At 36.4% G+C, this 23942-nt stretch overlaps 2 protein-coding genes across 4 annotated transcripts in view; one reads left to right on the top strand and one right to left on the bottom strand.

Annotated features, from left to right (window-relative positions):
- Positions 1-23942, bottom strand: part of ANO3 (anoctamin 3) — a 272413-nt gene that overhangs the window by 63992 nt on the left and 184479 nt on the right. Inside the window, exons 13-14 of the mRNA XM_078058286.1 lie at positions 21573-21669; positions 13950-14010 (exon numbers count right to left, since the gene is read on the bottom strand). Of these exons, the coding sequence (XP_077914412.1) occupies positions 13950-14010; positions 21573-21669 (158 nt within the window). The remainder of the gene's footprint in view (positions 1-13949; positions 14011-21572; positions 21670-23942) is intronic.
- MUC15 (mucin 15, cell surface associated) lies at positions 479-13612 on the top strand. Of its 3 annotated transcripts, none has more exons than XM_036100911.2 (4): positions 479-956; positions 7292-8022; positions 10523-10672; positions 12572-13612. In XM_036100911.2, the coding sequence occupies exons 2-4, from the start codon at positions 7329-7331 to the stop codon at positions 12730-12732; spliced, it is 1005 nt and encodes a 334-aa protein (XP_035956804.1). In that variant the 5' UTR covers positions 479-956; positions 7292-7328; the 3' UTR covers positions 12733-13612. The 3 variants fall into 3 exon arrangements, with proteins under 3 accessions (XP_035956804.1, XP_077914414.1, XP_077914413.1); XM_078058288.1 differs by having other exon boundaries at positions 12665-13612; XM_078058287.1 differs by lacking the exon at positions 479-956 and adding an exon at positions 1033-1128.

Here is a 23942-nt window from a genome sequence, read left to right on the forward strand (position 1 = left end):
AAGGAAGCATGCCAGGTTGTTATTCAACTCCAGTATTTAATCAGGCATTACCTGGGCACTTGTGAAACTCTCCAGCTTCTAAATTGAGAGTAAAAGCAAAGAGAACACAGGATGGAAAGAGCTTAATTGACAAGGCTCTCAGGATTGCTCAGGATCATGTGGCCATTCCCACACAGGCCCCTGTGACTCCCCAAACTCCTGAAAGTCAGCAAGAAAGCCCATCTCAATTCTGGTGATTTCTAACTGAATGCTTCACAGCTTTCTCCAGGATGCCAATACATGTTAATTCACTTTGTGTTAAGTGTGACTTTCGATAAAACTGATTTCAGTGTACTGCAGACAAGGCCCCTCACCACTGTATTTTCTCCATTCAGGTTTTTGGTACACAAAGAGGGCATACTACTGTGGGAAAGACAGGTTTGTTTATGATATAGGAGAACAACATGGGGCTCACACGGAGTAACAGGTGCAGGGCATGAGTCATTTTGGTTTCCTCACCTGCAAAGGGCAAATCCAGCATGTGCCAGAAATTCCTGATATACCGGCGGACATTACCAAAGTCTTTGTCCTTTTTTTTTTCATTTAGGGCAGGATATGGATGTCCCTTGTTCTGCCACTGCTCAAGAGAACTAGCCTGCCCCAAAGTCAAAACGATCAACCTATGAAACCTGGAGGGTTGGGCTTTTTTTTTTTTTTTTTTTTTTTAAGGTCTGAATGAGGTGATATCTTCATGCTGACAGCTGAGAAGCAGGTCAGTCAGGTTCTTGGGTGCTCTATTACACAAGCAAGATTTGGCCAGCTCCACCTAATTTTGTTTCTCTGGCACCCTCCTGCTCAGTGGGACATTGTCATACTTAACCCATCTGCTTTCTCTGATGCTCGGCAGACTCATTCCAGCCAGGACAGCTGTCTGTGATATTTTAGTTCCTGTTTGTAAATACCTCCAGAACCTGAAGGTAAGTGTGGACTGGGTTACCTAGGATCCCATCCCCCCCCCCCTTTTTTCTCCTCTTTCCCTTTCTCCTTCCCTCTCTGTCTCTTTTATTTATTTGCCAGAGAGAATCAAAGCAGGCTCAACTTTTGACAGAACTCTCCGGCAAGTAGCTACGGAGTCCCTTATAAAAACAGGTAGTTGTCTCATTAATTACCTTCCAAATGAGCATTTGCACTAAGTGACTTAGCTTTAGGAATTACTTCCAAATTTGCTCAATGATGAAACCAGCTGCAGAGTTAAATAAAAACCTTACTTAAAATGTACATGACTACAAGAGAGAGTTGCCGTCAGATCTTAGTAAAAGTTTCACGATGTTTAAAGTGGAAATCGCATAAATATGAATTGATTATTTAGATTTAAATTATGCACTTGGGCTTTAAGGATCTTGCCAAAGTATTATAATATGACAGTTTTTGAAAAACAATATTTGAATACAATGAATTACAAACTTCTATACATCTTTTCCAAAGATTTTATTAATCAAAAAATTGGCAAAATGTGTAACTATTTCACTTAGCATGGTATGTGTGGACATCTGGTGCTCATTGGAAATCTGAATGGCTAAGTCAGTTGCTACAGAACACATCTTATGGAATGAAGGTGTGGATCAAGTTTCTTAAAATTATTTTGTTTGTGGCTAGGTAAGTCTCCTTTAATTAAAGGGATGTTGATTTACTGTTTAGCACTTTCTATTTGATCCAAGGAGGGATTTTCTACAGTGAAATATAATAGAAGGCTGAAAACCCCATGCTTGGGAATCTGCGTCCAGAATATTCTGGAGACAGTTTTTCTTTCTAAGCTTGATACTCTTCCATCTAATTATTTCAGTACTAAAGATTATGACTAACAATGTTTATATTAGCAGGGAGTATGACATTCTACATATTTTTCCTGGATTTCTGCATACCCCAGTCTTTTAATTAGAATTATGTTCACCAACTTGAAATTTTTTTTTCCTGAAGGAAAGCCTTGTTTTTCTTTTCTTTTTAAGTCAAATAAAAGTGAAATGATATATCTACGGTCCTCAGGTACAATTCTTCTTTCTGGCTACTAGATGTTCTCATCCTTTCAAAACCCTCTTATTAAAAGAGGCATTTCTAGAAGCATAGTTCATTATGCCCTCATTTATTGAAGCTCTTTCATTTAGGAAAAGCAAAATACTGTTCAAGATTGTAAAGGCCACTCAAGAGTAACAGGGTCTGCCTGGGATATTGGCTAATGTCAGACTGAATTTCCTATTACAAAGAAAAACAAAACCCACCTGTCTTAACCTGTAGCCTGGGATCTATAATAAAAAACAAGCAAAAGCAACTGAAAGAGAAGTAGCACATTCTATGTACTGTTTAGTTATTTCACTGCAGAAACATGTTTTTATAGTATCCCCTCAGGGCACTGAACTAATGTTGTAATTTAAAAGTTTGGATTGTGATTGACTTGCCAATAACTAGCATTTCTCTTCCCTTGCATGGATTGATTACCTGATACAAACCAGAGTACCACCTGATTTTTAAAGGCTTGATATGAAATGGGTATGACTCAGTTATAACAAGAAGGCTGGGCAGAATAATGACTCTATGCATTTAAGGGGAAGCAAAATTATGCAGAGAGTCTGGACTTGCTTCCCTTAATGGTCATGGTTGTTGTGTTTCTCTCACCACTTTCTGCAGCCCTCCATACAAAAGTCGTAATGTGAAACCACTTTTTAGTGCCAACACCAAAAACAGGGGAGAAAACTGTGTTCATTTGCTCTGCATAGAGTAATTATTAAAAAAAAATAGTGCAACGCACACCCTCTGAAAGTATATTTTAAAATCTGTTAAATACCAGAAACAATAAAAATAGTTAAATATATACAGAAAGGTTTAGAATCTGTTTTTAAAGTATCGCAAAATGGGTGGAAATCCTTTTTTCTGTTCACTTTATAATAATTCTAATCTTAGAAGTTTTTCAAGTTTGTAATGATCTTAGCTCTGTTCCTATGCTCTACCCCCTCAAATTTCCTCTCTCACGTTTCTACCTAGGGGCCAGAAAGGGCAAAAAGAACAGTAGGGAAAATGATAGCTACCGGGTTCTCCTGATTTACTCTCCTTCCGCAATTGCACTTTTCTTTGGTCCCACTTCTGTCTGCCTCCACAGTGCACCTGGCTGACAGATGAACTTGGGCACACACAAGCATGCCAACCATCATCCAGCATAACTTTACACAATGAGTATACAACATACTTTAAATATTTAAACTCTAGAGATGGAGAGAGGCCAAGAGGAAAGTGCAAAGAGAAAGAGCACAGATTTCTTTTATTGCCCTTCAGAGCTTCTGTATTACCTCCATTAGCCTTTGGGGCTTACAACGTGTTTTCTTCAATTCAGAATAGGGTTGAACTTAACCAAAATTTTCTAGTCCTTGTCCAGCAAAAGCCCAGGGCTGGGGTTCTGAATAGCTGATGGTTTCAATTCCGGGTTGCTTCTATCCCTTTAAGATGAAGAGACCTGAGGGAGAGGTGTAACCTGTTTCTCTTGGAAGCTAAGAAGCGGAAGCAAAGTTATCCTCCACTGTCAGGCCAGGATAGCAGGACTAAACCAATTCTCACAAAAGCCTTACCCATAACTGTATTATTTTTGGAATAAACTGCAAATGGTATTCACAACACACATCATCCCTCTCTTCCATTTCCCTCTTTTCCCTGGAGATAAATTATAGGCAGTAACAGAACGCTTGGCTCATTTGGGGTATTAATACCTTTCAAGTTACAATCAAAAGCTGGGTGAAGGGTAGAGAGATCCCATTGGTGGCTCAATGTTACAAAGTGAATCCAGAACAACAAAACTCACTTTGCTGACTCTTGATATGTGGATTCCCATTACGGGAAGGGAGTGAAAGCTCAATACCATGTTCCTCATGTAACGTGAGAAAATTGGAACAGCTAAGGGCTGTTTTTTTCCCTTCTGGTGACCACTTCATTAGGAAGAGAAAATAACCACAAAGGGAAAACAAATCAAAATGTATAATAACGATACAATGGGTGGCTAAGTACAATTCATAAATTTAATGGGACCACTGGAATTAGATAATGAAAAAGGCTCTAATGTTTGCTATGAACTTGACAGAGTTCACAGGAGAAGGATTTTTCTGAAAAGATACATGGAAGTATTTTTAAACTAAATTGAATTGTATTTTAAATGTGCTGGGTGAGGTATCAGTTTAATAATGTGTTGGTGAACTAGAGGTCCTGGGGATGATAACATTTGTTAATTTGTAAACTACATGCTAAAGGTGTCCACCTAGAATCATAGAAACAATTGTTGGGATTTTCTTAAATTAGGGTAAAAGTGTATTTAGTGTGTCTGAGGGGTACTTAAGGTAGAAGGCCCTATTTTTCCAGTGTTTAAAATAGTGGTATTATTGGAGCGCCTGGGTGGCTCAGTTGTTAAGCGTCTGCCTTCGGCTCAGGTCATGATCCTGAGGTCCTGGGATCGGGCCCCCCGAGTCAGGCTCCCTGCTTCGTGGGGAGCCTGCTTCTCCCTCTCCCACTCCCCCTGCTTGTGTTCCCTCTCTTGCTGTGTCTCTCTCGGTCAAATAAATAAATAAAATCTTTAAAAAAAATAATGGTATTATAAACTGCTTTGAGTAAAATAATAAAATTTGGAGAAGCTGTGCTAAAAAAAATGTTGGTGGGAAGAAGTTCTAAAAAGCAGCTGAATTCTATATTCCCTTGTAATCAATTTCTATAGTCCTTTGTAACTTCTATTTCACAGATGAGCGATGACTGGCTTTAATGCCGAGGTTTGAATCCTAACCCGATGTCTGTCACTACTCTGTGTCCTTGACACTTTTCTTTTCAATTTATTGTTTTATTTTAGAGAGAGGTGGGGGAGGGGAAGGGGGCGAGGGAGAGAGAGTCCTAAGCAGACTCTGCACTGAGTGCAGAGCCCCACATGGGTCTCCATCTCAGGACCCTGATATAACGACCTGAGCCGAAACCAAGAGTTGGAGGCTTAGCCGACTGGGCCACCCAGACACCCCACATTGTTTACATTTTTAATGCCCCATTTAATTATGCATAAAACAGGACTGATAATCCCTCCCTCATTGTTTGTTTGATTGTTTTTGGTAAGGATTAAATGAGAAAATGTGTGAAGCATCTGATTTAATAAAAGCAGAGTAGTAATACGTTTTCCAATGATGTTAACATTTTTTGGATCTAAATCCATTTTCTTGGCCATCACAGAAAAGTGAATGAAATATAAACAGACAATATCACAAATACAAACACCTATGTAATTCCTACCAGATCAAGAAACAGAGTAGCAGGAGTATACGGAGTCCCCTTCCAGGAGATTTATTTATTCTAGGGGGCAGGGAGGGGCAGAGGGAGAGAATCTTCAAGCAGACTCTGCACTGAGCATGGAGCTGGGGGCAGGGCTCGATCTCATGACCATGACCTGAGCCAAAACCAAGAGTCAGACTCCCAATCCATTGAGCCACCAAGGCACCCCTGCCTTGCCTTTTAAGTAGAATTTATTTAAGTGATAAGCATAGGGCATGGAAAATATTACATTTCAAAAGTCCTAGGAATCCACAGGTATGGACTAATTACTAAAAGCTTTTGGAGAAAAATATGTATCAGGATGTATTATAAATATATTTAAGTATATCATTAAGCAGGAAGGGGGCACTTAAATCCAAAAGAAAATCAGATGGAGTATTTAGAGACTCCTCAGACCCTAATGAAAACTCAAGGCTGAACATAATTGTAAACATTTCTGGGAGAGCTTTTAAGAAATGCCACGTAATACTGGACCTTAAAAATAGCAAGTGCACATTCTCCGTTTTCTTATCTTAGTCATCCTGGAGGTTTTTAGTGAAAAATAAGCTCTAAGATCCAATTCAAAGAATAGGAAATTAGTTTTCAGACTTTATTGTTTGAAGAGGAACAGTCTAACATTTTAAAAAGAATATTTTTATATTAAAGATATTTCAAATTTTATTTAATTTTTATTTTTTTATTTAAATTCAATTAGCCAACATATACTACATCATTAGGTCAGACATTTCTAATTTTAGCATCTAACTAGGTTGAAGTCAGTAGAGTTGGATTTCAGTTCTTCTCTTCCATTCACTAGCTGTCATTACTAGCCACTCTGAACCTCAGTTTCTTCCTTCGCAAAATAAGGATATACAAGCTATTTTTTTTTCTCGCAAGGGATCATTGTGAGGATCAAGCGAGATGATATTGCAAACTTTCTGAGCTGTAAGGCACTTACAGAAATATTATTATATTTTCATAATAAAAAATGGAATGTCTATTAGCTGCTTACTTTAGGCCAGGTATTGATTAGAGTACTTCTACATACATCATTTCATTTAGTCTTCAGAACACTGTGATGTCAGTATGATGATGATGATGATGATAAAGTAAGTGCTTATTATGTTGATTATTTTTCACAGGTTATTCATAATAGAAGTCAAAATTTTAATATAAATCTAATTTTAAAATCTTTCCCCCATATCCTCCTATGAGTTGTGGCACTTCCACATTTCAGAGGCAGAATGATAATGCCTGGATTAAAAATCTGGACCAGGGTTTCAACCTCAACTCTCCTACTATCTAACTATGTCATTTTTTCTACACATTCTCCCAGCCAGATGTTTCATTTATATAATAAGGGAATATAAGGAAAGAATATCCTGAAATCTGAGAGTCTTCCTGATTTTCCCTAATTTTGGATTAATAGGAAGAAGGGCATCATTAAAGTGTTGTGAAAAAAAGGGATATTGATTTAAATGTTTTCAAGTGAGGTCCCTGTTATTTTTAAGGTCCAGTATTACGTGTTTAGATTATAATCAGTAACATCATTTTCATAATAAACATTCCAAATTATATCTTTATAAAAAACATATTTTCTTAAACAGGTTAAAGAAATCAGCCAGCTCTACGTGCCCTATATTTACAATATTTTACTTAGCAATCCATATATAATATCTCAAATATATATAAATATTTCAACTTGTCAAAAGCTAAATGATCTTTGAAATAGTGGAATAGTGGTATGTGGCTTGACAAAGTTTTTGCATGGCATTTCCTTAGAAGAAAGAAGAAATAAATATTATACAAAAAATAGAACTCACTCTAGGTTTAGTATATAATCCAAAGAAAACTAACTTTTGGAATAAAAAGTATGGTATTATCGATTCAGTATTATATCTCTAGATTTTTATTACTTTAAAGATGTAGATCCATTTAAAAAATCACTACTTCATGTAATAATTCAGATGCTTGTTATTTGCTTTTTTTTCAGATTCTCCTTAATAACACCAATACTAAAAAAGGCTACTATGTTGACCTCAGCCAAAATTCTGTTGATTTCAAATTTGTTTAGTTTACTATTAATTGGAAGTCATGGGAAAGAAAGTCTAGAAAGAAACACAACACAAAGCATTGCAGCAGACCTAAAAACAATGGGAAATGAATCTGTTCCTTTGGAAAGTGATGCAAATTTAAGCTCAGATAAAGAAAATAGAGAAACCTCCAATCCCGAGGCAAGTAATTCCCCTCTTTGGGACCCATTAAATAAACGCCACGGAACAACAGAAGTCTTCAGCAATTCATCAACGAACAACTTTTCTAGGAATCCAAGACCTATGCCTACGTCTCCCACAAGCCCTCCTCTGATCCATAGCTTTGTTTCTAAATTGTCTTGGAACTCATCCATAGCAGATGAACATCCTCTTCCAGTCTCAGCACCTCCCAAAGCTACATCTGCTATATCTTCAGAAAAGTTCACTTGGTCTTCAGCCAGTGATACCATAAAAACTCCTGGCAACAGTTCCATTTCAGTTAGTGTCCTCCCTACAGCACCAAACACCACGTCTGTGACCCCCATGATAACAAAACCAGAAGAATGGCTCACCACATCCAATGATAGCTTCATAGGGTTTACCCCCTACCGAGAAACAACAACTCTACAGCCCACTTTAAAGTTTACCAATAACTCAAAAATCTTCTCAAATACATCAGACCCCCAAGAAGGTAAATATAAATGGATTTAACTTTCCTTTTGTGTGAAACTGAATCTCGAACTAAGTCATGCAGATTACAACTAAATAATGTACCATATTGAAAAAAAAAAAGACTACAGCAGCACAGGCGGTTCTCACTTTTGGGGGGCATCCATGATATTCAGTGGAAAGAGTGAAGGGATTTTCAGGCTTCAGGCAGCATACAGTACTCATTACTGTATGGGAACATGACGAGACAGCAGGACAAAATTAGAGGAAGGTTAGGTTGAGGTAGTAGGACAGTTTTGAGATACGGTGCAATGATTTTCACTGAATCTGAGAAAACTGCCTGAAATGTCCCATGCTTTTAGGAACAATATGCAACTGAACTTTAAAAATATATGTATGTGAAAATTGAATAAAATAAATGAATTTATAAATTATCTGATACCACATAGCAATCACAGGAAAACAGAACACTGATTTTTTAAAAAAATGTAAATAAACGCAACAAAAGGAAATCCTCCTGAATTTTTAGTTTAGTACCTAATGAACACCATAAAAACGGAATGTAGCTGTGAGTATCACAAGAAAAGCATATTATGGGAACATTTTTATGTTTCACTTAGGGATTATGTCAAGTTTTAAAACATAAAACAGAAAAGATCTCTAATATAATGAAAATTCATCATGTTTTGTTTTTTCAGGTCTACCCAAGTTTTTGTTTCCCTGAAATTTGTTTTTCAAGTTTTTGTTTAAATTCTAGTGAGTTAACATATAGTGTAACGTTGGTTTCAAGGGTAGAATTGAGTGATTCATCACTTACATATAACACCCAGTGCTCATCACAAGTGCCCTCCTTAATGCCCATCCCCCGTCTAGCCCATTCCCCCACCCACTTCCCTCCAGCAAACTTGTTTGTTCTCTATCCTTAAGAGTCTCTTATGGATTGCCTCCCTCTCTCTCTTTTTTTTTTCCCCTTCCCGTATGTTCATCTGTTTTGTTTCTTAAATTCCACATATGAGTGAAATCATATGGTATTTGTCTTTCCCTGAAATTTTTTAAAAATACTCTTTTTCCCCCCATGAATCCAGTGACTTGCAATACAACTTACTTTCAGATTATATTAATGATGTAAACACTAAATCATACATACAAATTCCTACTTGAAAGTTGTTAGTGTACAGGAAAAGTTTTAAATTTTGAAATCTAGGCTTTATAATAGCACTGCAGTTAATAGATTGTAAGTACATATATTTTCATTTTAGCTATAATTTTAACGTATCCTTTCATTCATACATACTCTTATACTACATCAGAAAGAGGTTTTTTGTTTTTTTTTTTTTTTTTTTTTGAGATAGCGCAAGCAGAGTGGTGGGGCGGGTAAGAAGGAAAGAAAATCTTAAAGCAGCTGCACACTCACCATGGAGCCTCACGGGGGTCTCGATCTCACAAGAGTGAGATCATGACCTGAGCCAATATCATGAGCCAGACGCTTAACTGACTGAACCACCCAGGCGCCCCTACATCAGAAAGATTTTTAATAAATATTCTCTCTCTTTTGCCTCTCTAAACACAACATACATACTAAGAATACAGAGTACTTATGCCCACCATTGCTCTATAATCAAAAGAAAATTAGTTGACTTTGTTTTGCTTTTATTTTAGTAGTAATTTTTCTGTTGAGCTTCTAGTGTGTAGGTTAATTTTTTTATAAATGGGTTTTAATATAGAATTACAGACTTTATAAGACCCCTCACCCACTTAATTATTAACATTCTCATGAAATTTTTTAAAAAACTCTGAAAATACAATACACTAAATATAAGTTCAGGGAGCAATACATAGCTTGTTAATAACGAACTTAGTCTTCAAATAAGGTACTTAGTAAAAAGGGATGATAGAGTAAAATTTTGGGCTCCCTTAAACTCAGACCTACACATCTGTTCTCAGTGTGCAAGACACTGCAAACATCTTGCTTTGGTCTACCTACTGTATCTGGAAATATCCTATATCAGGATATACTGCTTTTCCCTTAGAGTGCCTTTTCAGTTGGGGTTTTGTGGATTCATTTTCTATCACCCACTTACTCCCATTAGCTTTTTACTTTTCAGTTATTATAGAAACAAGTTCAAGGTTCATTTCATCATTAATGTGCATTAGAGATTCAGAGTTGATTAAAAACTTAATATAGCACTCAACATAGAAATTAGATCTTAATGGAGCATATACATGGTATTTCAGTACTATTGTTGTTAAAAAAGGAATGAGAGACAGTTATAAAACTAAGAAGTATTTCAACGTAATTAAAAATTTGAAGTATGGTTTTATCAGGAGGTATATTTGCCAACATATCCCAAATACTCAGCACTTGACAAAATACACACACATCACCATTATCTAATTAAAAAAAACACAATATTATTTAAACATTCTTTGTTATAAAGAAAGTCCAATGTATATATTTCTCTTCTTTGAAAAATTATTTTATATTTCTTTATCTGTTAATTATTTTTTTCTTTGTTCTCTAGAGAATAAAAATACAGGAGTAGTATTTGGGGCCATCTTAGGTGCTATTCTGGGTGCTTCATTGCTTAGTCTTGTTGGCTACTTGCTGTGTGGAAAAAGGAAAATGGATTCATTTTCCCATCGGAGACTTTACGATGACAGAAACGAACCAGGTAAAAGCAACTTTTAGGACCTCACCTGCACACAGTGGTTTTAATTAAATGAGGATACCAATGTTCACTACATTATCTAGAAGGGAGTTGGAGATTTATATGACAGAAACAGACTAAAGATTTATTCTGATCTACTCTCTGTTTCTCAAAGAACATAACCAAAATACTTATGGACCTGTGGATGGAATTTTAAAGCCATTTGGAACTGTGGCTCATTGCATCACAATTAGTTTTAAATAAACCAAATCCCAGAACCTAAAACATGTCTATAGAACTGGAAGAGAATGGTATGCCATTGAGGAAAAAAAATGGCCAGTTTTGTTAGCAAGTAACTGCAGAGCCATATTCTCTGCCATTGGTGGATCTCTTAGCAGCAGTAACTTGAACAATGGCTTATTCCAATTTGGAGTTCTTCTAAAGTTTACACAGATGCAGTAGCCCTCAATCAATTATCTTAATGAGTCTCTAAAACAGAATCTATAAAAAGCCATATATTTGGGTACATAAAATCACAATAACACAGGAATTTGTCACTCATGTGATAGAAAAGACCAACCGTAATATCTATGAATGAGAAATGTGTCTGCTAAAAATAAAGAACTGGATTTGTTCTTAATATAATACTAATTAGAACAGAAATGAAATAATTTCAAATAATTGACTCATCTTTTTTTTTATACTTCAGGAAAAAAAAATGTTTTTTGTTCTACAAAGGACTCTTGCCACCATAAAAAAGAGTTAAATGCCCCTGGTACATCCTGTTGATAAAGTCTTGTTGATTTTACTAAGTTCAGATCATGACTGACATATTGTTCATCTTTAGAACCAAATCCATTAATTGTAAATTTAACTGAATTCTATTTTGGGGGTTTCTAGCAATCCATATAAAATAAAAAGTGGCACTTTTCAAAATTAAAGGATAGGATTTCAGACAACAGGGATTTCTATACTTTTTTTTTTTAACCCCAGAATCTCTTCTTTACCGTAATCACATGCAAAAGCTCAGTCTATCAAACTGATACAGTCTAAGATGTTGTGATTAAGGCATAATGGAATAACTCAATCACAACACCTCCTTTTCTCCTTCAAGAGAGCTTTGAAAAACCTCCCCCAAGTCCCTAAGGTTACTGGGCACCCAGTCTGTAAACAGAAGGTGTAAAGAATAGGTAGGATATGAGAATACCTAACTGAATAAATAAATCACTAATCTAACTAGTAATTAGTCACTGCCTTAATATTTAAAGATACCTAGCACGTGCCAAGTTTTCTTTGAAAATAAATTCAATATCATTAAGGAAGTAAGAATTGGCTGTTCATTGAAAAAGTAAAAAATAATCTTATATCATTAATCAGAGAATGTCAAGTGCATGATAACTAGGATCTATCACAAAGAAACATAAGGTTTTACAAATAGTTTTCTTCCATCTCCATCTTCCCTGGCTCAACCATAAAGATATTGAGACACTTAGAAAAATAATGACACTGATTTAAAATTAATGCTCTTCAGTTTTTAAAAATTATTTTTTTACACCAGAAGTAAAAATTCTGAACATGTTGACAAGGCTCTGAATTCACAAGATTCAAAAGTCAATGAGACATATGTCTGTCCTTCATACAAAGTACCACTCTACTTTTTTTGTGATTTCTCCCTTAGTTCCTTTATTTTTGGTTCACCAGGAGTAAAATTATTTTAGAAGTTAAACTGTTCTCTTAGTCTTAGAAAGAAATGTGTCATGAAAAATATAGACTTATTTAAAATTTCAAAACCAATATCTGCAAAGCCTACACGAAAGATGTATCTACTTACTCATCTGGAACAATTGCTATAGTCTGGCAGATGCCTGAGCATGCATCTTCCAGACTGTCAACATAAAACAAATTTTTTTGTTACTTTTTTAGTTCTGCGATTAGACAATGCACCAGAACCTTATGATGCGAGTTTTGGGAATTCTAGTTATTACAACTCAACTGTGAATGATTCATCTATGCCAGCAGGCCAAGAAAATGCACGGGACGGCATTCCTATGGATGACATACCTCAACTTCGTACCTCAGTATAGAACTAAAGGGAAAAAGGCTTCTGACGGCAAATGATCACCTACATCCTAGTCTTTTCACAAACCCATCTTCCAAAAGCTAAAACAAGATCACTGTCATGTGGCTGTGCCAAGGACAACTATAAAAGTATGAGACTAGTAGCAGAAACGTAGAGGATAAATCATCTACAAGGTTTCATTTCTTACCATGTTTGGCTGTGCTGAATCATCTATCGAGTAACCTTAATTTGTATTTTGGTTTATTTTATTCTTAGTGGGAAATGGTTTATGGGAATCAGGTAAAACTAAAAGGTTTCACAATGCTTTCCCTGCCTGTAATTTAACTAACTCTATTGTCCTAATTTCATGCATCAAGTTGGGCATTCCCTTGAAGGAAAACTGGAACAGTAATTTTTTTTTTTTTTAATTTGGACTTAAGAAAGAGAGTATATGGAGTTTCTGTTCCTGGGAAATTAAGGTAATGGGAGTGAGAGACTTCTCTCTAGTACATTTTACTTTCCTGTCTCAGCACATACATGGTCCGTCCCTTGAATTGCCAGACTGACAATGACTTTGCATTCAACGGGGCCATGGTAGGAAAGCTGACTCTACCCGGGAAAGGGATAGGTTCTCTTCAAAGGCTGGGGAATCCTAACCTGTCAGATTTCTTTTACGACTCAATTAATTGGGTGCTTTAAAGAGTCCATGAGAAACACGGTGAAAAAAGTCAGCCAAAGCATATACCTGTACATAATTTTTACAGTCTTAAGATGTTAAATAAGAATAAGATTTATTATGTATTAGATATTATTCCTTAATCATATATGGAATAGATTCTGCATCTCTAAGTGTATAAAGTGTAATGTTAAAAAAATAGACAAATAGAAATATAATGCAAACGAAACATTTTCTGAGCATCACTTTTACATACAGTACACGCAGCATCATTTGGATTCTAGTATGTTTCAGTTTGTTTTTAATCACCACCTGCATTCGGCAGGAAAAATACACTCCTTAGTATAGGAAGGTCAAGGCTTTAGGGACTAGAGGATTAGAGCAGGGGTTAAATTCCCAAAGAAGCAGTGAATGTGTGAAGAGGGCAAACAAAGCAAGAGATTTCATTGTTGAGTTGATACACAGGGTGTGTGTGTGTTTGTGTGTGTGTGTGCATGTATGTGAAGAAACAACAACAGCCTCAGAAAATGGGGACAAGCAATTAAGTAACAGAAGAACATACTTACCCCATATTGCCATAAAAATAGCAAAGAAGACCGTCCCTCCATTATCAAACAAATATGTCACCTTAATGGAAAATGAAGCAAAAATATTAGCCACAAACTGATTATAATAATCTAGTGATTACAGTGTACATTTAGGTTCTATGGTCTTTTTTCCAAATGGAATCCCATTATTTTATGGTTTATAAATATAAGATATGAGATCCTTTCATGCGTCCTGCAGCTGTTTCATATGATGTTTTCATGGGGAGAGGTGAGGAATCAACATCTTCCCCCTTTTCTTCTTTCTTCCCTCTTATTCCCTGTGGACTTCACCTTCATTTCTGCTAGAAAGGGGTTCTAGCACCCTGAGGAAGTATTGTGGGCCACCGATCAGCAGCTAAGGTTAGCTTTTCAGTTGAGGCACACCTAGCGGCACTTCCTGTCAGCCAACCTTCTAGGACTAGGAAGTTCCAGAGTGCAGGATTCCACCAGTGAGGCGGCACCTTCAATGGAAAGGTATCACAGTGCTCGCCCTACTTTCTGACATCTTTCAGAGTGTGCCATGGGTCCACTAGTGTCTACGATTTTTTTAAGAGGTTTCATATATCATGAAACATTTAGGATATAGTCCAAGTGTCTTTTTGAATCAGACATTATCTGAATTGTTATAAGGAACAGTGTACAGTGGTATGATGTTACTGAATACAATATTCAGGCTTGCAAGGATTGTTTGATTTTAATAAATTATAAATTCAGCTTACCTTGCTTCTTTTCATTTGCATAATGCCTTCCCTATAGTTATATTTTATATTTATAGTGAGGGCTATTAAACCAATACAGCTGAACTAATATATGTTTCATGGTCATCTACGTAGGTACCATAGAAACTACAGGGAAAACAGGGACGCTATCTCACAGGAGAGAAAGGCCAATTAGGGGCTCAAGAACATTATTTTAAGGGAAGTGGGAATACAATGGTGTCCTCTTTGTGCAGTCTACAGTCCAGAGGCTGGTCAATGAGTGCATTAATATCAATGTGTATTTTAATTGCAACATCTGAGACACACTGCAGAACAATAGGTAAAACAGATAAAGGCAGGGTGTGTTTTCCGGTAAAATAAAACATTACTGAAAGTATCATTATACAAAACGTGCTCCTTTCAAAAGCTTGTGGATAGGTGCAAGATGTCCTAGTTAGCTCTAAACTTCTATGGTTGTTAAGGCTTGGGATTTCTAAAAATGTTATAAGAATTGGTTTTCACCACAATCATCACTATATATTACATACAGGCGGGAACATGGCCATAAAGAAATTCCCTACAGAGCTCATAAAATTACACCCAGTGGGGGAATCCAGCATTTTTGTTTCCAAGGGCATCCCACAGAGACACCTGCTATTGCCAAACAGGTAAATAGCTGTCTGATTTCCTTCAGAACAGACCCAGTGAAGGAAACATCCTCTTCAAGTGTTAGGACAGAGACTTTACACATGGGGACTTAAAGGTCATCAAGAAAACATGGCTCTCCCCCTGCTCCAGAAACAGCAGTGCTTTTAGAAAAGGGACAAATACAAAGCCATGCTTACCAATAATTGGGTTGCAGGGCTATGATTTGTCATAGTGTAAGCCATATTTTCCTTAAAAAAGCTTTTCATTTTTTTTCTTCTAAGTTTGTTCACACATCTTTCAGGCTTTTTTTTTTTTACTCAATAAATAAAACATTCATTTTTTTTAGAAACACATCCATGAGACATGGTAAGGTATACATGTAATAGTCATGTAATGTGAGATTACATATATGTAATTCGAGATAAAGCTAAAGTAGGAGTTACGGAAAATGTCAGAACTTGCCCTAAGGATGGGTATAAAAGCATAAAATCGTTGTGTTAGAGCCACTAAGATATGACAGGTGGGTTGGGCTATGATATGTGGGAGGCCACAGACCTAAGAAGAATAATCTGAAGCCTGCAGTTATAGCTGGAGTTGCTAAGGGTTGCATTTAGAGTGCTGATACATGAGCTGTTGAATGAAAATGGGGGACAGAGAGAAGGAAGAGTCAAGCAGAGCATGGATGGCTCAAGCTTCGACTGTGGGTATTTGGCAAGAGAATAAAAGGGGAAGAGGCCTTCTGCCTATTAGGAAAGAGACCCTTGCTCTATAAAAGAAAGCTCCAGGTGAAATCTCAAGAAAATCCCCAAAGCAACGTAACAGGCTTTTCCAAAAGCAAAAAGGAAGCGCATCCTATCTACAAGTATATATTTGCAATGAATTATTTTATTAGAAAAATAGCTTGCCTTTATGCATAGGGAGACTTATGGACAAGCATTTTATTCAACATTGTCAATGTGAGTAGGAATAATATATAAAGACAAAAGCAAACTAAGCCTCAAACAAAACTATGTTTAAGCACAAATTCTCCATTATGTTTGACATCTGATTTCTCTTGGAGAGCTGAGTGTGGCTAGAAATCAATAAATGTGGTTATTGTTTAAAGAGGTAAATTACTTATTAAGTTGGAAGCTTATAGTCTTGGTCTCTTCTACTGTAGTTGCTAGGTCTGTCCCTAAAATTGTGTGATGGGTTCAGGGTCGCACTAGCCTCTGGAAACTGCCACTTTCATTCCATTAAAACCCCTCTGGGCCAAGGAGAACAAAGCACTTCTTGGGCAGATTCGACCCTGCAGGCCAGGCTACTATGTGGGAAGGAGAGCAAGGAGTTGGAATTTAGGCTGGAGTTCAGGCCTCTCTCACTTCCTCAGTCCTTAAGAATTCTAAGCCTTACCCTTGACCAATGGATTCTGAATTGTAGGACATGGGGCCCAGGAATCTATTTCTTAACAAATGTCTTACGTGATTCTTATACTGACTTTTCCATGAAGTTTCTTAAAGAAAAAAATAGCCTCTGTCTTATTTCTGTTGTAGCCTCAATATCGGTATATGGTCTGAGGCTCATACTTGGTATTGCGTAAATGTTTATTGAACAAGTAAAAAAAAAAAAAAACCCAGAAACTAATAACTATTATAAACAACGCTAACCTCAAGGGCAGAGTCACTTTTAAAATGATATGAAAAAAGAATGCAGAACCCTTCTCATGATTTCACCTAAAATAAGAAAGCTTAGCATAATGCAAATTGACATTATGGTGTCAGATGCTTTTAAATGAATGTGCAAATATCACTGAATTACTTAGTCGCAAAAAATGTTTAATCCCCATACTTGTAAATATTAAAAATGATGTTAATGTACTTAAATGTTAAACTAACCTATGTTAAAAATATGTTAATGTACTTAAATATAACTTTTATCACATGATGGGACCAATTTTGTTCCATGGAACACATCCTTTAAATTATTAAGAAAATAATTATGTGTACACACACATACTTTTCAATAACATGACATTTAGTTTTGTTTCTTGTCCAAAGTGGTGATGGATTCCATAAGGAGTTAACAAGTTTCTAGATGATGTGGCTAGATGATCCTAGATTGATTGGCCTGTTTCTTTGGTATAACCTGTCCCTTTATTTCTGACACTGTCCATCAAGTAACTTCTAGATGTTTAAGTATACAAACTGATATTAAAAAAGAATGTTATTTCTATCAATAAAGGAAGAGTAATTCTGATTTTTAAGGTATAAAACAAGTAGCTACAATTTATCTTAGCCAGAAAAAAATACAATAGATATTAAATATTTCATCCTGGTGGGATTTATTTTTTGCATTGTTCCAGAAGTTAATAATCTCCTCTGTAAGGTAACTTTCCACCTTCCTTATAATAGTTATTAAATGAATTCTTTCTTAATCAGACATGTCTCTATAGACACCTTTTTTCTAAGAAAAGGAAGGATGTAGATATTACATAATGACAAAAGCCCCCTATATTTAGTGTTTCCTTGGACAATTTCTTTACTTTATCACTCTGCCATTGTGGATGTTTCTTATTTTTAGTATTCAGATAATGCTAGCATGTTTTATTAAATCTGTCCAAGTAAAAGTAGAAATAACATATATATGGATTTGCTGGTATCTCTAAGGCTGTCATATGTCCTTGAAATGCATGTGTTAGGAGAAGGACATGTATATATATATATATATACACCCCTAATGACTTTAATACCCTTGGCTTTTGCAAAAAGTATTCAGAAAATGCTTCCCCAAATAAGACATATTTATGGAAACATTTAAAAATAATTCAAAACTAAGCATACTATTAGAAATTAAACTGTAAATAAAACAGATTTTCCTCATGGCTTGCATGCAAAATAAATAATTCAGAAGCTAATTTTACTAAGTTTTAGTTTCATAGTAGGATATTGAGTGATTTCTGATTTTATACCCTGCCTTGTCAAAATTAATTGTATGGAGACCTCTACTTCTGAACAAGATGGGGTAACAGAGATTGATTTTACCCCATTCTGGAAACAACCAAAGAATGAACAAAATACAGAAGCAAAAGATTTCAAGACAGTGGATTTTGGGCAAGAAGGGCAATGATCCCTGAGAGGTGGGAAACGAATGAGGCGAGCATTAGGATTGCCTCAGATTATCATGCTGAAAGAGTTGGCAGGATGCAGATAGTACCCAGTGAGCATGTCTGTGAGGAGACTACCCGAGGAAAGGACCACCTTAAATGAGTACCAGCACACCCATTCCCACCAGCCAGACTGGAAATCCTTCATTTGCAGTGCATCGGGTACTGTACACAGACAGATATTACTTTCATTGTGGGGAAAAATTCATGCTGGTTACATTACTGCTATGAACCCAGCTCACAAGCCTTAAAAGCAAGACCCAAAAGGTCCATATTATTTCCAAGTAACTAAATCACAATAACTCTATACGTCCATGGAATAGTTAGAATTAAAAAGACTGGCCATCCTGAGGATTAGTGACTATATGGAAAACTGGAATTCTCATATACTGTGGGTGGGAAAGTCAAATGGTATAAATGCTTTGGAAAGCATTTTGGCAATCTCTTAGAAGATTAAACATCCACCTATCATATAATCTAGTCATTTTACTCTTAGGTGTTTACCCAAGAGAAATAATAGTGCCTGTCTATATGCAGGCTTATAGATGAATGTTCAGAGCAGCTTTATGTAAAATGGTAACTCAAAACAACCCACAGGTCCATTAATAGAGAAGCGGATAGACAAATTCTGGTATAGCTGTGTTCTGGTATAGCTGTGTAATGCAATACTATTCAGCAATAAAGAGAAATGATCTACTGATAAGTGTTACAACATGGATGAATCTCAAAATAATTATGCTGAGTGAAAGAAGCCAGGAAAAAACCCAACACCACACACTGTATGATTCCATTTACATAAGAGTCTAGAAAATACAAACTTATCTATAAAGAAAGAAAGAAAGTAGTTGGTTGCCTCGGCACAGGATTGGAATTGGGGAGGGGTGGGAGGTTAGGATTACAAGAGGCAATGAAGATTCCACATTCATTATCTTGATTGTAGTGACGGTTTCAAAGGTGCATATATAATGTCAAAATGTATCAATTAGTACATTTTAAATGTGTGCATTCCAAAGAAGACATCCAAATGGCCAACAGACACATGAAAAAGTGCTCAACATCGCTCAGCATCAGGGAAATCCAAATCAAAACCTCAATGAGATACCACCTCACACCAGTCAGAATGGTTAAAATTAACAAGTCAGGAAACGACAGATGTTGGTGGGGATGCAGAGAAAGGGGAACCCTCCTACACTGTTAGTGGGAATGCAAGCTGGTGCAGCCACTCTGGAAAACTGTATGGAGGTTCCTCAAAAAGTTGAAAATAGAGCTACTGTACGACCCAGCAATTGCACTACTGGGTATTTACCCCAAAGATACAAATGTAGGGATCCGAAGGGGTATGTGCACCCCGATGTTTATAGCAGCAATGTCCACAATAGCCAAACTGTGGAAAGAGCCAAGATGTCCATCAACAGATGAATGGATAAAGAAGATGTAGTATATATATATAATGGAATATTATGCAGCCATCAAAAGGAATGAAATCTTGCCATTTGCAATGACGTGGATGGAACTGGAGGGTATTATGCTGAGCGAAATAAGTCAATCAGAGAAAGACATGTATCATATGATCTCACTGATATGAGGAATTCTTAATCTCAGGAAACAAACTGAGGGTTGCTGGAGTGGTGGGGGTTGGGAGGGATGGGGTGGCTGGGTGATAAGGCACTGGGGAGGGTATGTGCTATGGTGAGCGCTGTGAATTGTATAAGACTGATGAATCACAGACCTGTACCTCTGAAACAAATAATACAGTACATGTTAAGAAAAAAGAAGAAGAAGAAGAAGATAGCAGGAAGGGAAAAATGAAGGGGGGGACATTGGAGGAGGAGACGAACCATGAGAGACTATGGACTCTGGGAAACAAACTAAGGGTTCTAGAGGGGAGGGTGGTGGGGGGATGGGTTAGCCTGGTGATGGGTATTGAAGAGGGCACGTACTGAATGGAGCACTGGGTGTTATGCACAAACAATGAATCATGGAACACTACATCAAAAACTAATGATGTAATGTATGGTGATTAACATAACATAATAAAAAATAATTAATTAAAAAATAAATAAATGTGTGCATATTATGTTAATTATGCTTCAATAAAACTGTTTTATTTTTTTTTTATTTTATTTATTTTTTTTTTTTTTAAAGATTTTATTTATTTATTTGATAGAGACACAGCGAGAGAGGGAACACAATCAGGGGGAGTGGGAGAGGGAGAAGCAGGCTTCCCGCTGAGCAGGGAGCCCGATGTGGGGCTCGATCCCAGGACCCAGGGACCATAACCTGAGCCGAAGGCAGACGCTTAACGACTGAGCCACCCAGGCGCCCCAATAAAACTGTTTTAAAGATAAATAGTAATCATTGTAAAATTCAGTTTCTCAAACTTGTATGCACATTGGAATCACTTGGGAAGTTTTTTTTTTATTTTTTTTTATTTAAAGATTTTATTTATTTATTTGACAGAGAGAGACATAGCGAGAGAGGGAACACAAGCAGGGGGAGTGGGAGAGGGAAAAGCAGGCTCCCCGCAGAGCAGGGAGCCCGATGCTGGACTCGATCCCAGGACCCTGGGATCATGACCTGAGCTGAAGGCAGTCGCTTAACCAACTGAGCCACCCAGGCACCCGCTTGGGAAGTTTTAAAACAGACTGATGTCTAGGTTCCAAACCCAAAGGTACTGATTTAATTAATTGCTCAGGGGTGTGGCTTGGGCTTCAGAAGTTTAAAAAAACCCTTCAGATGATTCTAATAGGCAGCAACTTGCGAATTTTAGTATGTTGTTTCCTTTTCTCTGTAAAATTAAAAGTATTGTAATGAGTGTTTGTGGGAAAACAGAAACTTAATCATTAGTAATAGAAACCATCATCTTCTCCTTAAAAGAATCTAGGTGTCATTCCAAGTGGAAGTTTATGTCTCTTATGACAGTAATCAGTTATAAAAACAATGGAAGACCAAAATATTGCAATGCACTCATTTTGTAACTGCTGCAGAGTGATGGTCAATTCAGTTGTCAATGATATTGATTGTTGAAACTCTTGGGAATATTTAACTTTGGAGGACTTTTTACTATCTGCTTCTGCGAAAAAGTAGAGTTCAGGAAGGAGGGTCCACACGTACCTTGGCGTAGATACAGCTTTCGTTGAGTCTCTGCAGTGAACAGTTCTTGTCACAGAGAGGGCACATGAAGACTTCGGTGGCCTTGCAAATTTCTTGGCTTGAGAAACCAAAGAAGAAAAAGAAAGCATGAACCTCCACGTTTAAGAAAGTGCTTAACCCCTCTGGCTAAGCCTGTGGGAAGCAGCAAGGCAGAGAGGAAAAGATGAAATGGACACAGTGGGAGTGGTGAACAGGTAAAGAAGAATTTGTGTGGCTCCAACATAAATTTTTAGGATATTTGTGTAATAGAGATTTGTGTTTGCTTCTTTGTTTTTAGAAGTCTCTGCCAGGATACTGGAATGATAATAGGCCACACTTTATACTTATGAGACACTTGTGGGGCTTTGTGGCAAAGACAGTGACACAGGATTTCATGGCACTCAGGATAATCTTGCGAGGAATACCCGAGGGAGTTTTAACCAAGCTCACAGTTTGGAAGTGGCTGAGCTGAAATCAAAGCTGAATATTCTGATTTCTCAAGTCTATTGATCTTTCTCCTGGATCTCACTGCCTTCGAATCACCAAAATGAACAGCATCCATAATTCATATGACTTCATAACTCCCACTACAGTCAATGGGAGCATTATGTTCATTGGAAATTTGAGGGAGGTGGTTTTTTTGCGGTGTCTTGACACACAGACATGACAGTTTTTATTTACTGAATATGTATTATATGTATATATATGTATTATATTCTCTATTAGAATTAAACTTTCTAATATTTGTCTCTTCAGTTTTATACCGACTACCTTTAAAGGTCTCAGCACCCATTATAGATGACTTTGTGACGCAAGTCGGATACCAATAACAATGTCTCAAAAGCTTCCCAGACTGAGAGTTCACAGCAACCTATTTTTAAAATGTCTTGTGCTTTTATCTGTCGTAAGTGTCCCTTTCCCACTTAGTAGCCTCTAAATAAATTGTTTTTCATTAAATCTGCTTTGGAAATGTTGAAAGTAGTTTAAAGGCTTTTGAAAATATATCTGGAAATGCAGCTGTTTAATAAATAATAATACAAGTTTAATCGGCAGTGTTTACAGCACGATTTACTGTTTTTAAAGATAGATATACTCAAATCAAGCAAAAAGACAATGTATATGTATATCAACTCTCACTCCAAAGTAGGAATACATAGTAAGTAATAACATCATATAGTAATACCGCACTTTAAGGTGGGCAAAGGTGGGTTCATGTCCATTAAGTCTGGTCCTCACTGCAATCTCCTGCAATGGTAATTATCTCCACAACTCAGAGGAAACTGATGTTTAATTTAAGTAATTTGCTCATGTCATACTGCTAACAAGAGGTACTTCCGGGAACCAGGTTTAGGTTTTTGTGATTCTAGGTCCAGTTCCCCATTAACTATAACATATCTAAGAGAGAAAGCTTTATTTCATATTAAAAGCAACTTTCCAGTGAAGGGAATTAAGAGTACACTTATCATGAAAAGCTCTGAGTAATGTATAGAACTGGTGAATCATTATATTGTATACATGACACTAACATTACATTGTATGTTAACTGTACTTGAATAAAAAAAAACTCTGGCAAATAAAAAAATAAAAGGAACTTTTCTATAAAACTAGTTTACTAATGGTGATGATAATCTTAAAGGTCTAATAAATACTATAATTCTCCTACTCTCATATACATCATCTTGCTAGTAATCAGGACATCTATATGAAGTAGAAGAAAAGCAAGTAAAACATTCATATTAAAAGACCAAAAGAAAAAGAAGATTATATCTCCTCTTAGTTATACCATTAATTTGCAGGAATAAGAATTAACACAGACCTTGAAGGAAATTTTGATTAAAATTTCATAATTCACTCTGTTTCAAGAATGACACAGTGTGTCCTGCACTGAAATCTCATACTAAAAAGTACTAGAGTCAGTTTATACCACATCATTTTTCCCACCTCCTACATGGTCAAACAAAAGCACAAATCTATCAAAGCACCATGTCTAGAATCCCAATCCATCAGACTGAGTCCTATTTTTTAATTCCAGAATTATTAAACTCATTTTCTATAAGTTGTTCAAAGTTCAACTTGATATGTAACACAAAAAATAAACAACTTGTGACAACATATTTTTTAGCCTGAATTAAGGAAGTGAATACTATCACAAATTTCTTTGACTTAAGTTAACCACTAGAGGGAGGGAGAGTGTCCAGCATGAATGTTTCTTCATTTTGTTTGCACAGCCTGATAATAGAAACCGCCACTTGAATTGTGGTTTTCTTTCATTTTATGTCTATTGTTAGATATACACATCAAGGGCTGATTCGAAGGAAATAATAATTACCACCAACATAAGATAATGGGAGA

The sequence above is a fragment of the Halichoerus grypus genome, chromosome 11 (genome assembly GCF_964656455.1).
Source record: "Halichoerus grypus chromosome 11, mHalGry1.hap1.1, whole genome shotgun sequence".
Classification (NCBI taxonomy): domain Eukaryota; kingdom Metazoa; phylum Chordata; class Mammalia; order Carnivora; family Phocidae; genus Halichoerus; species Halichoerus grypus.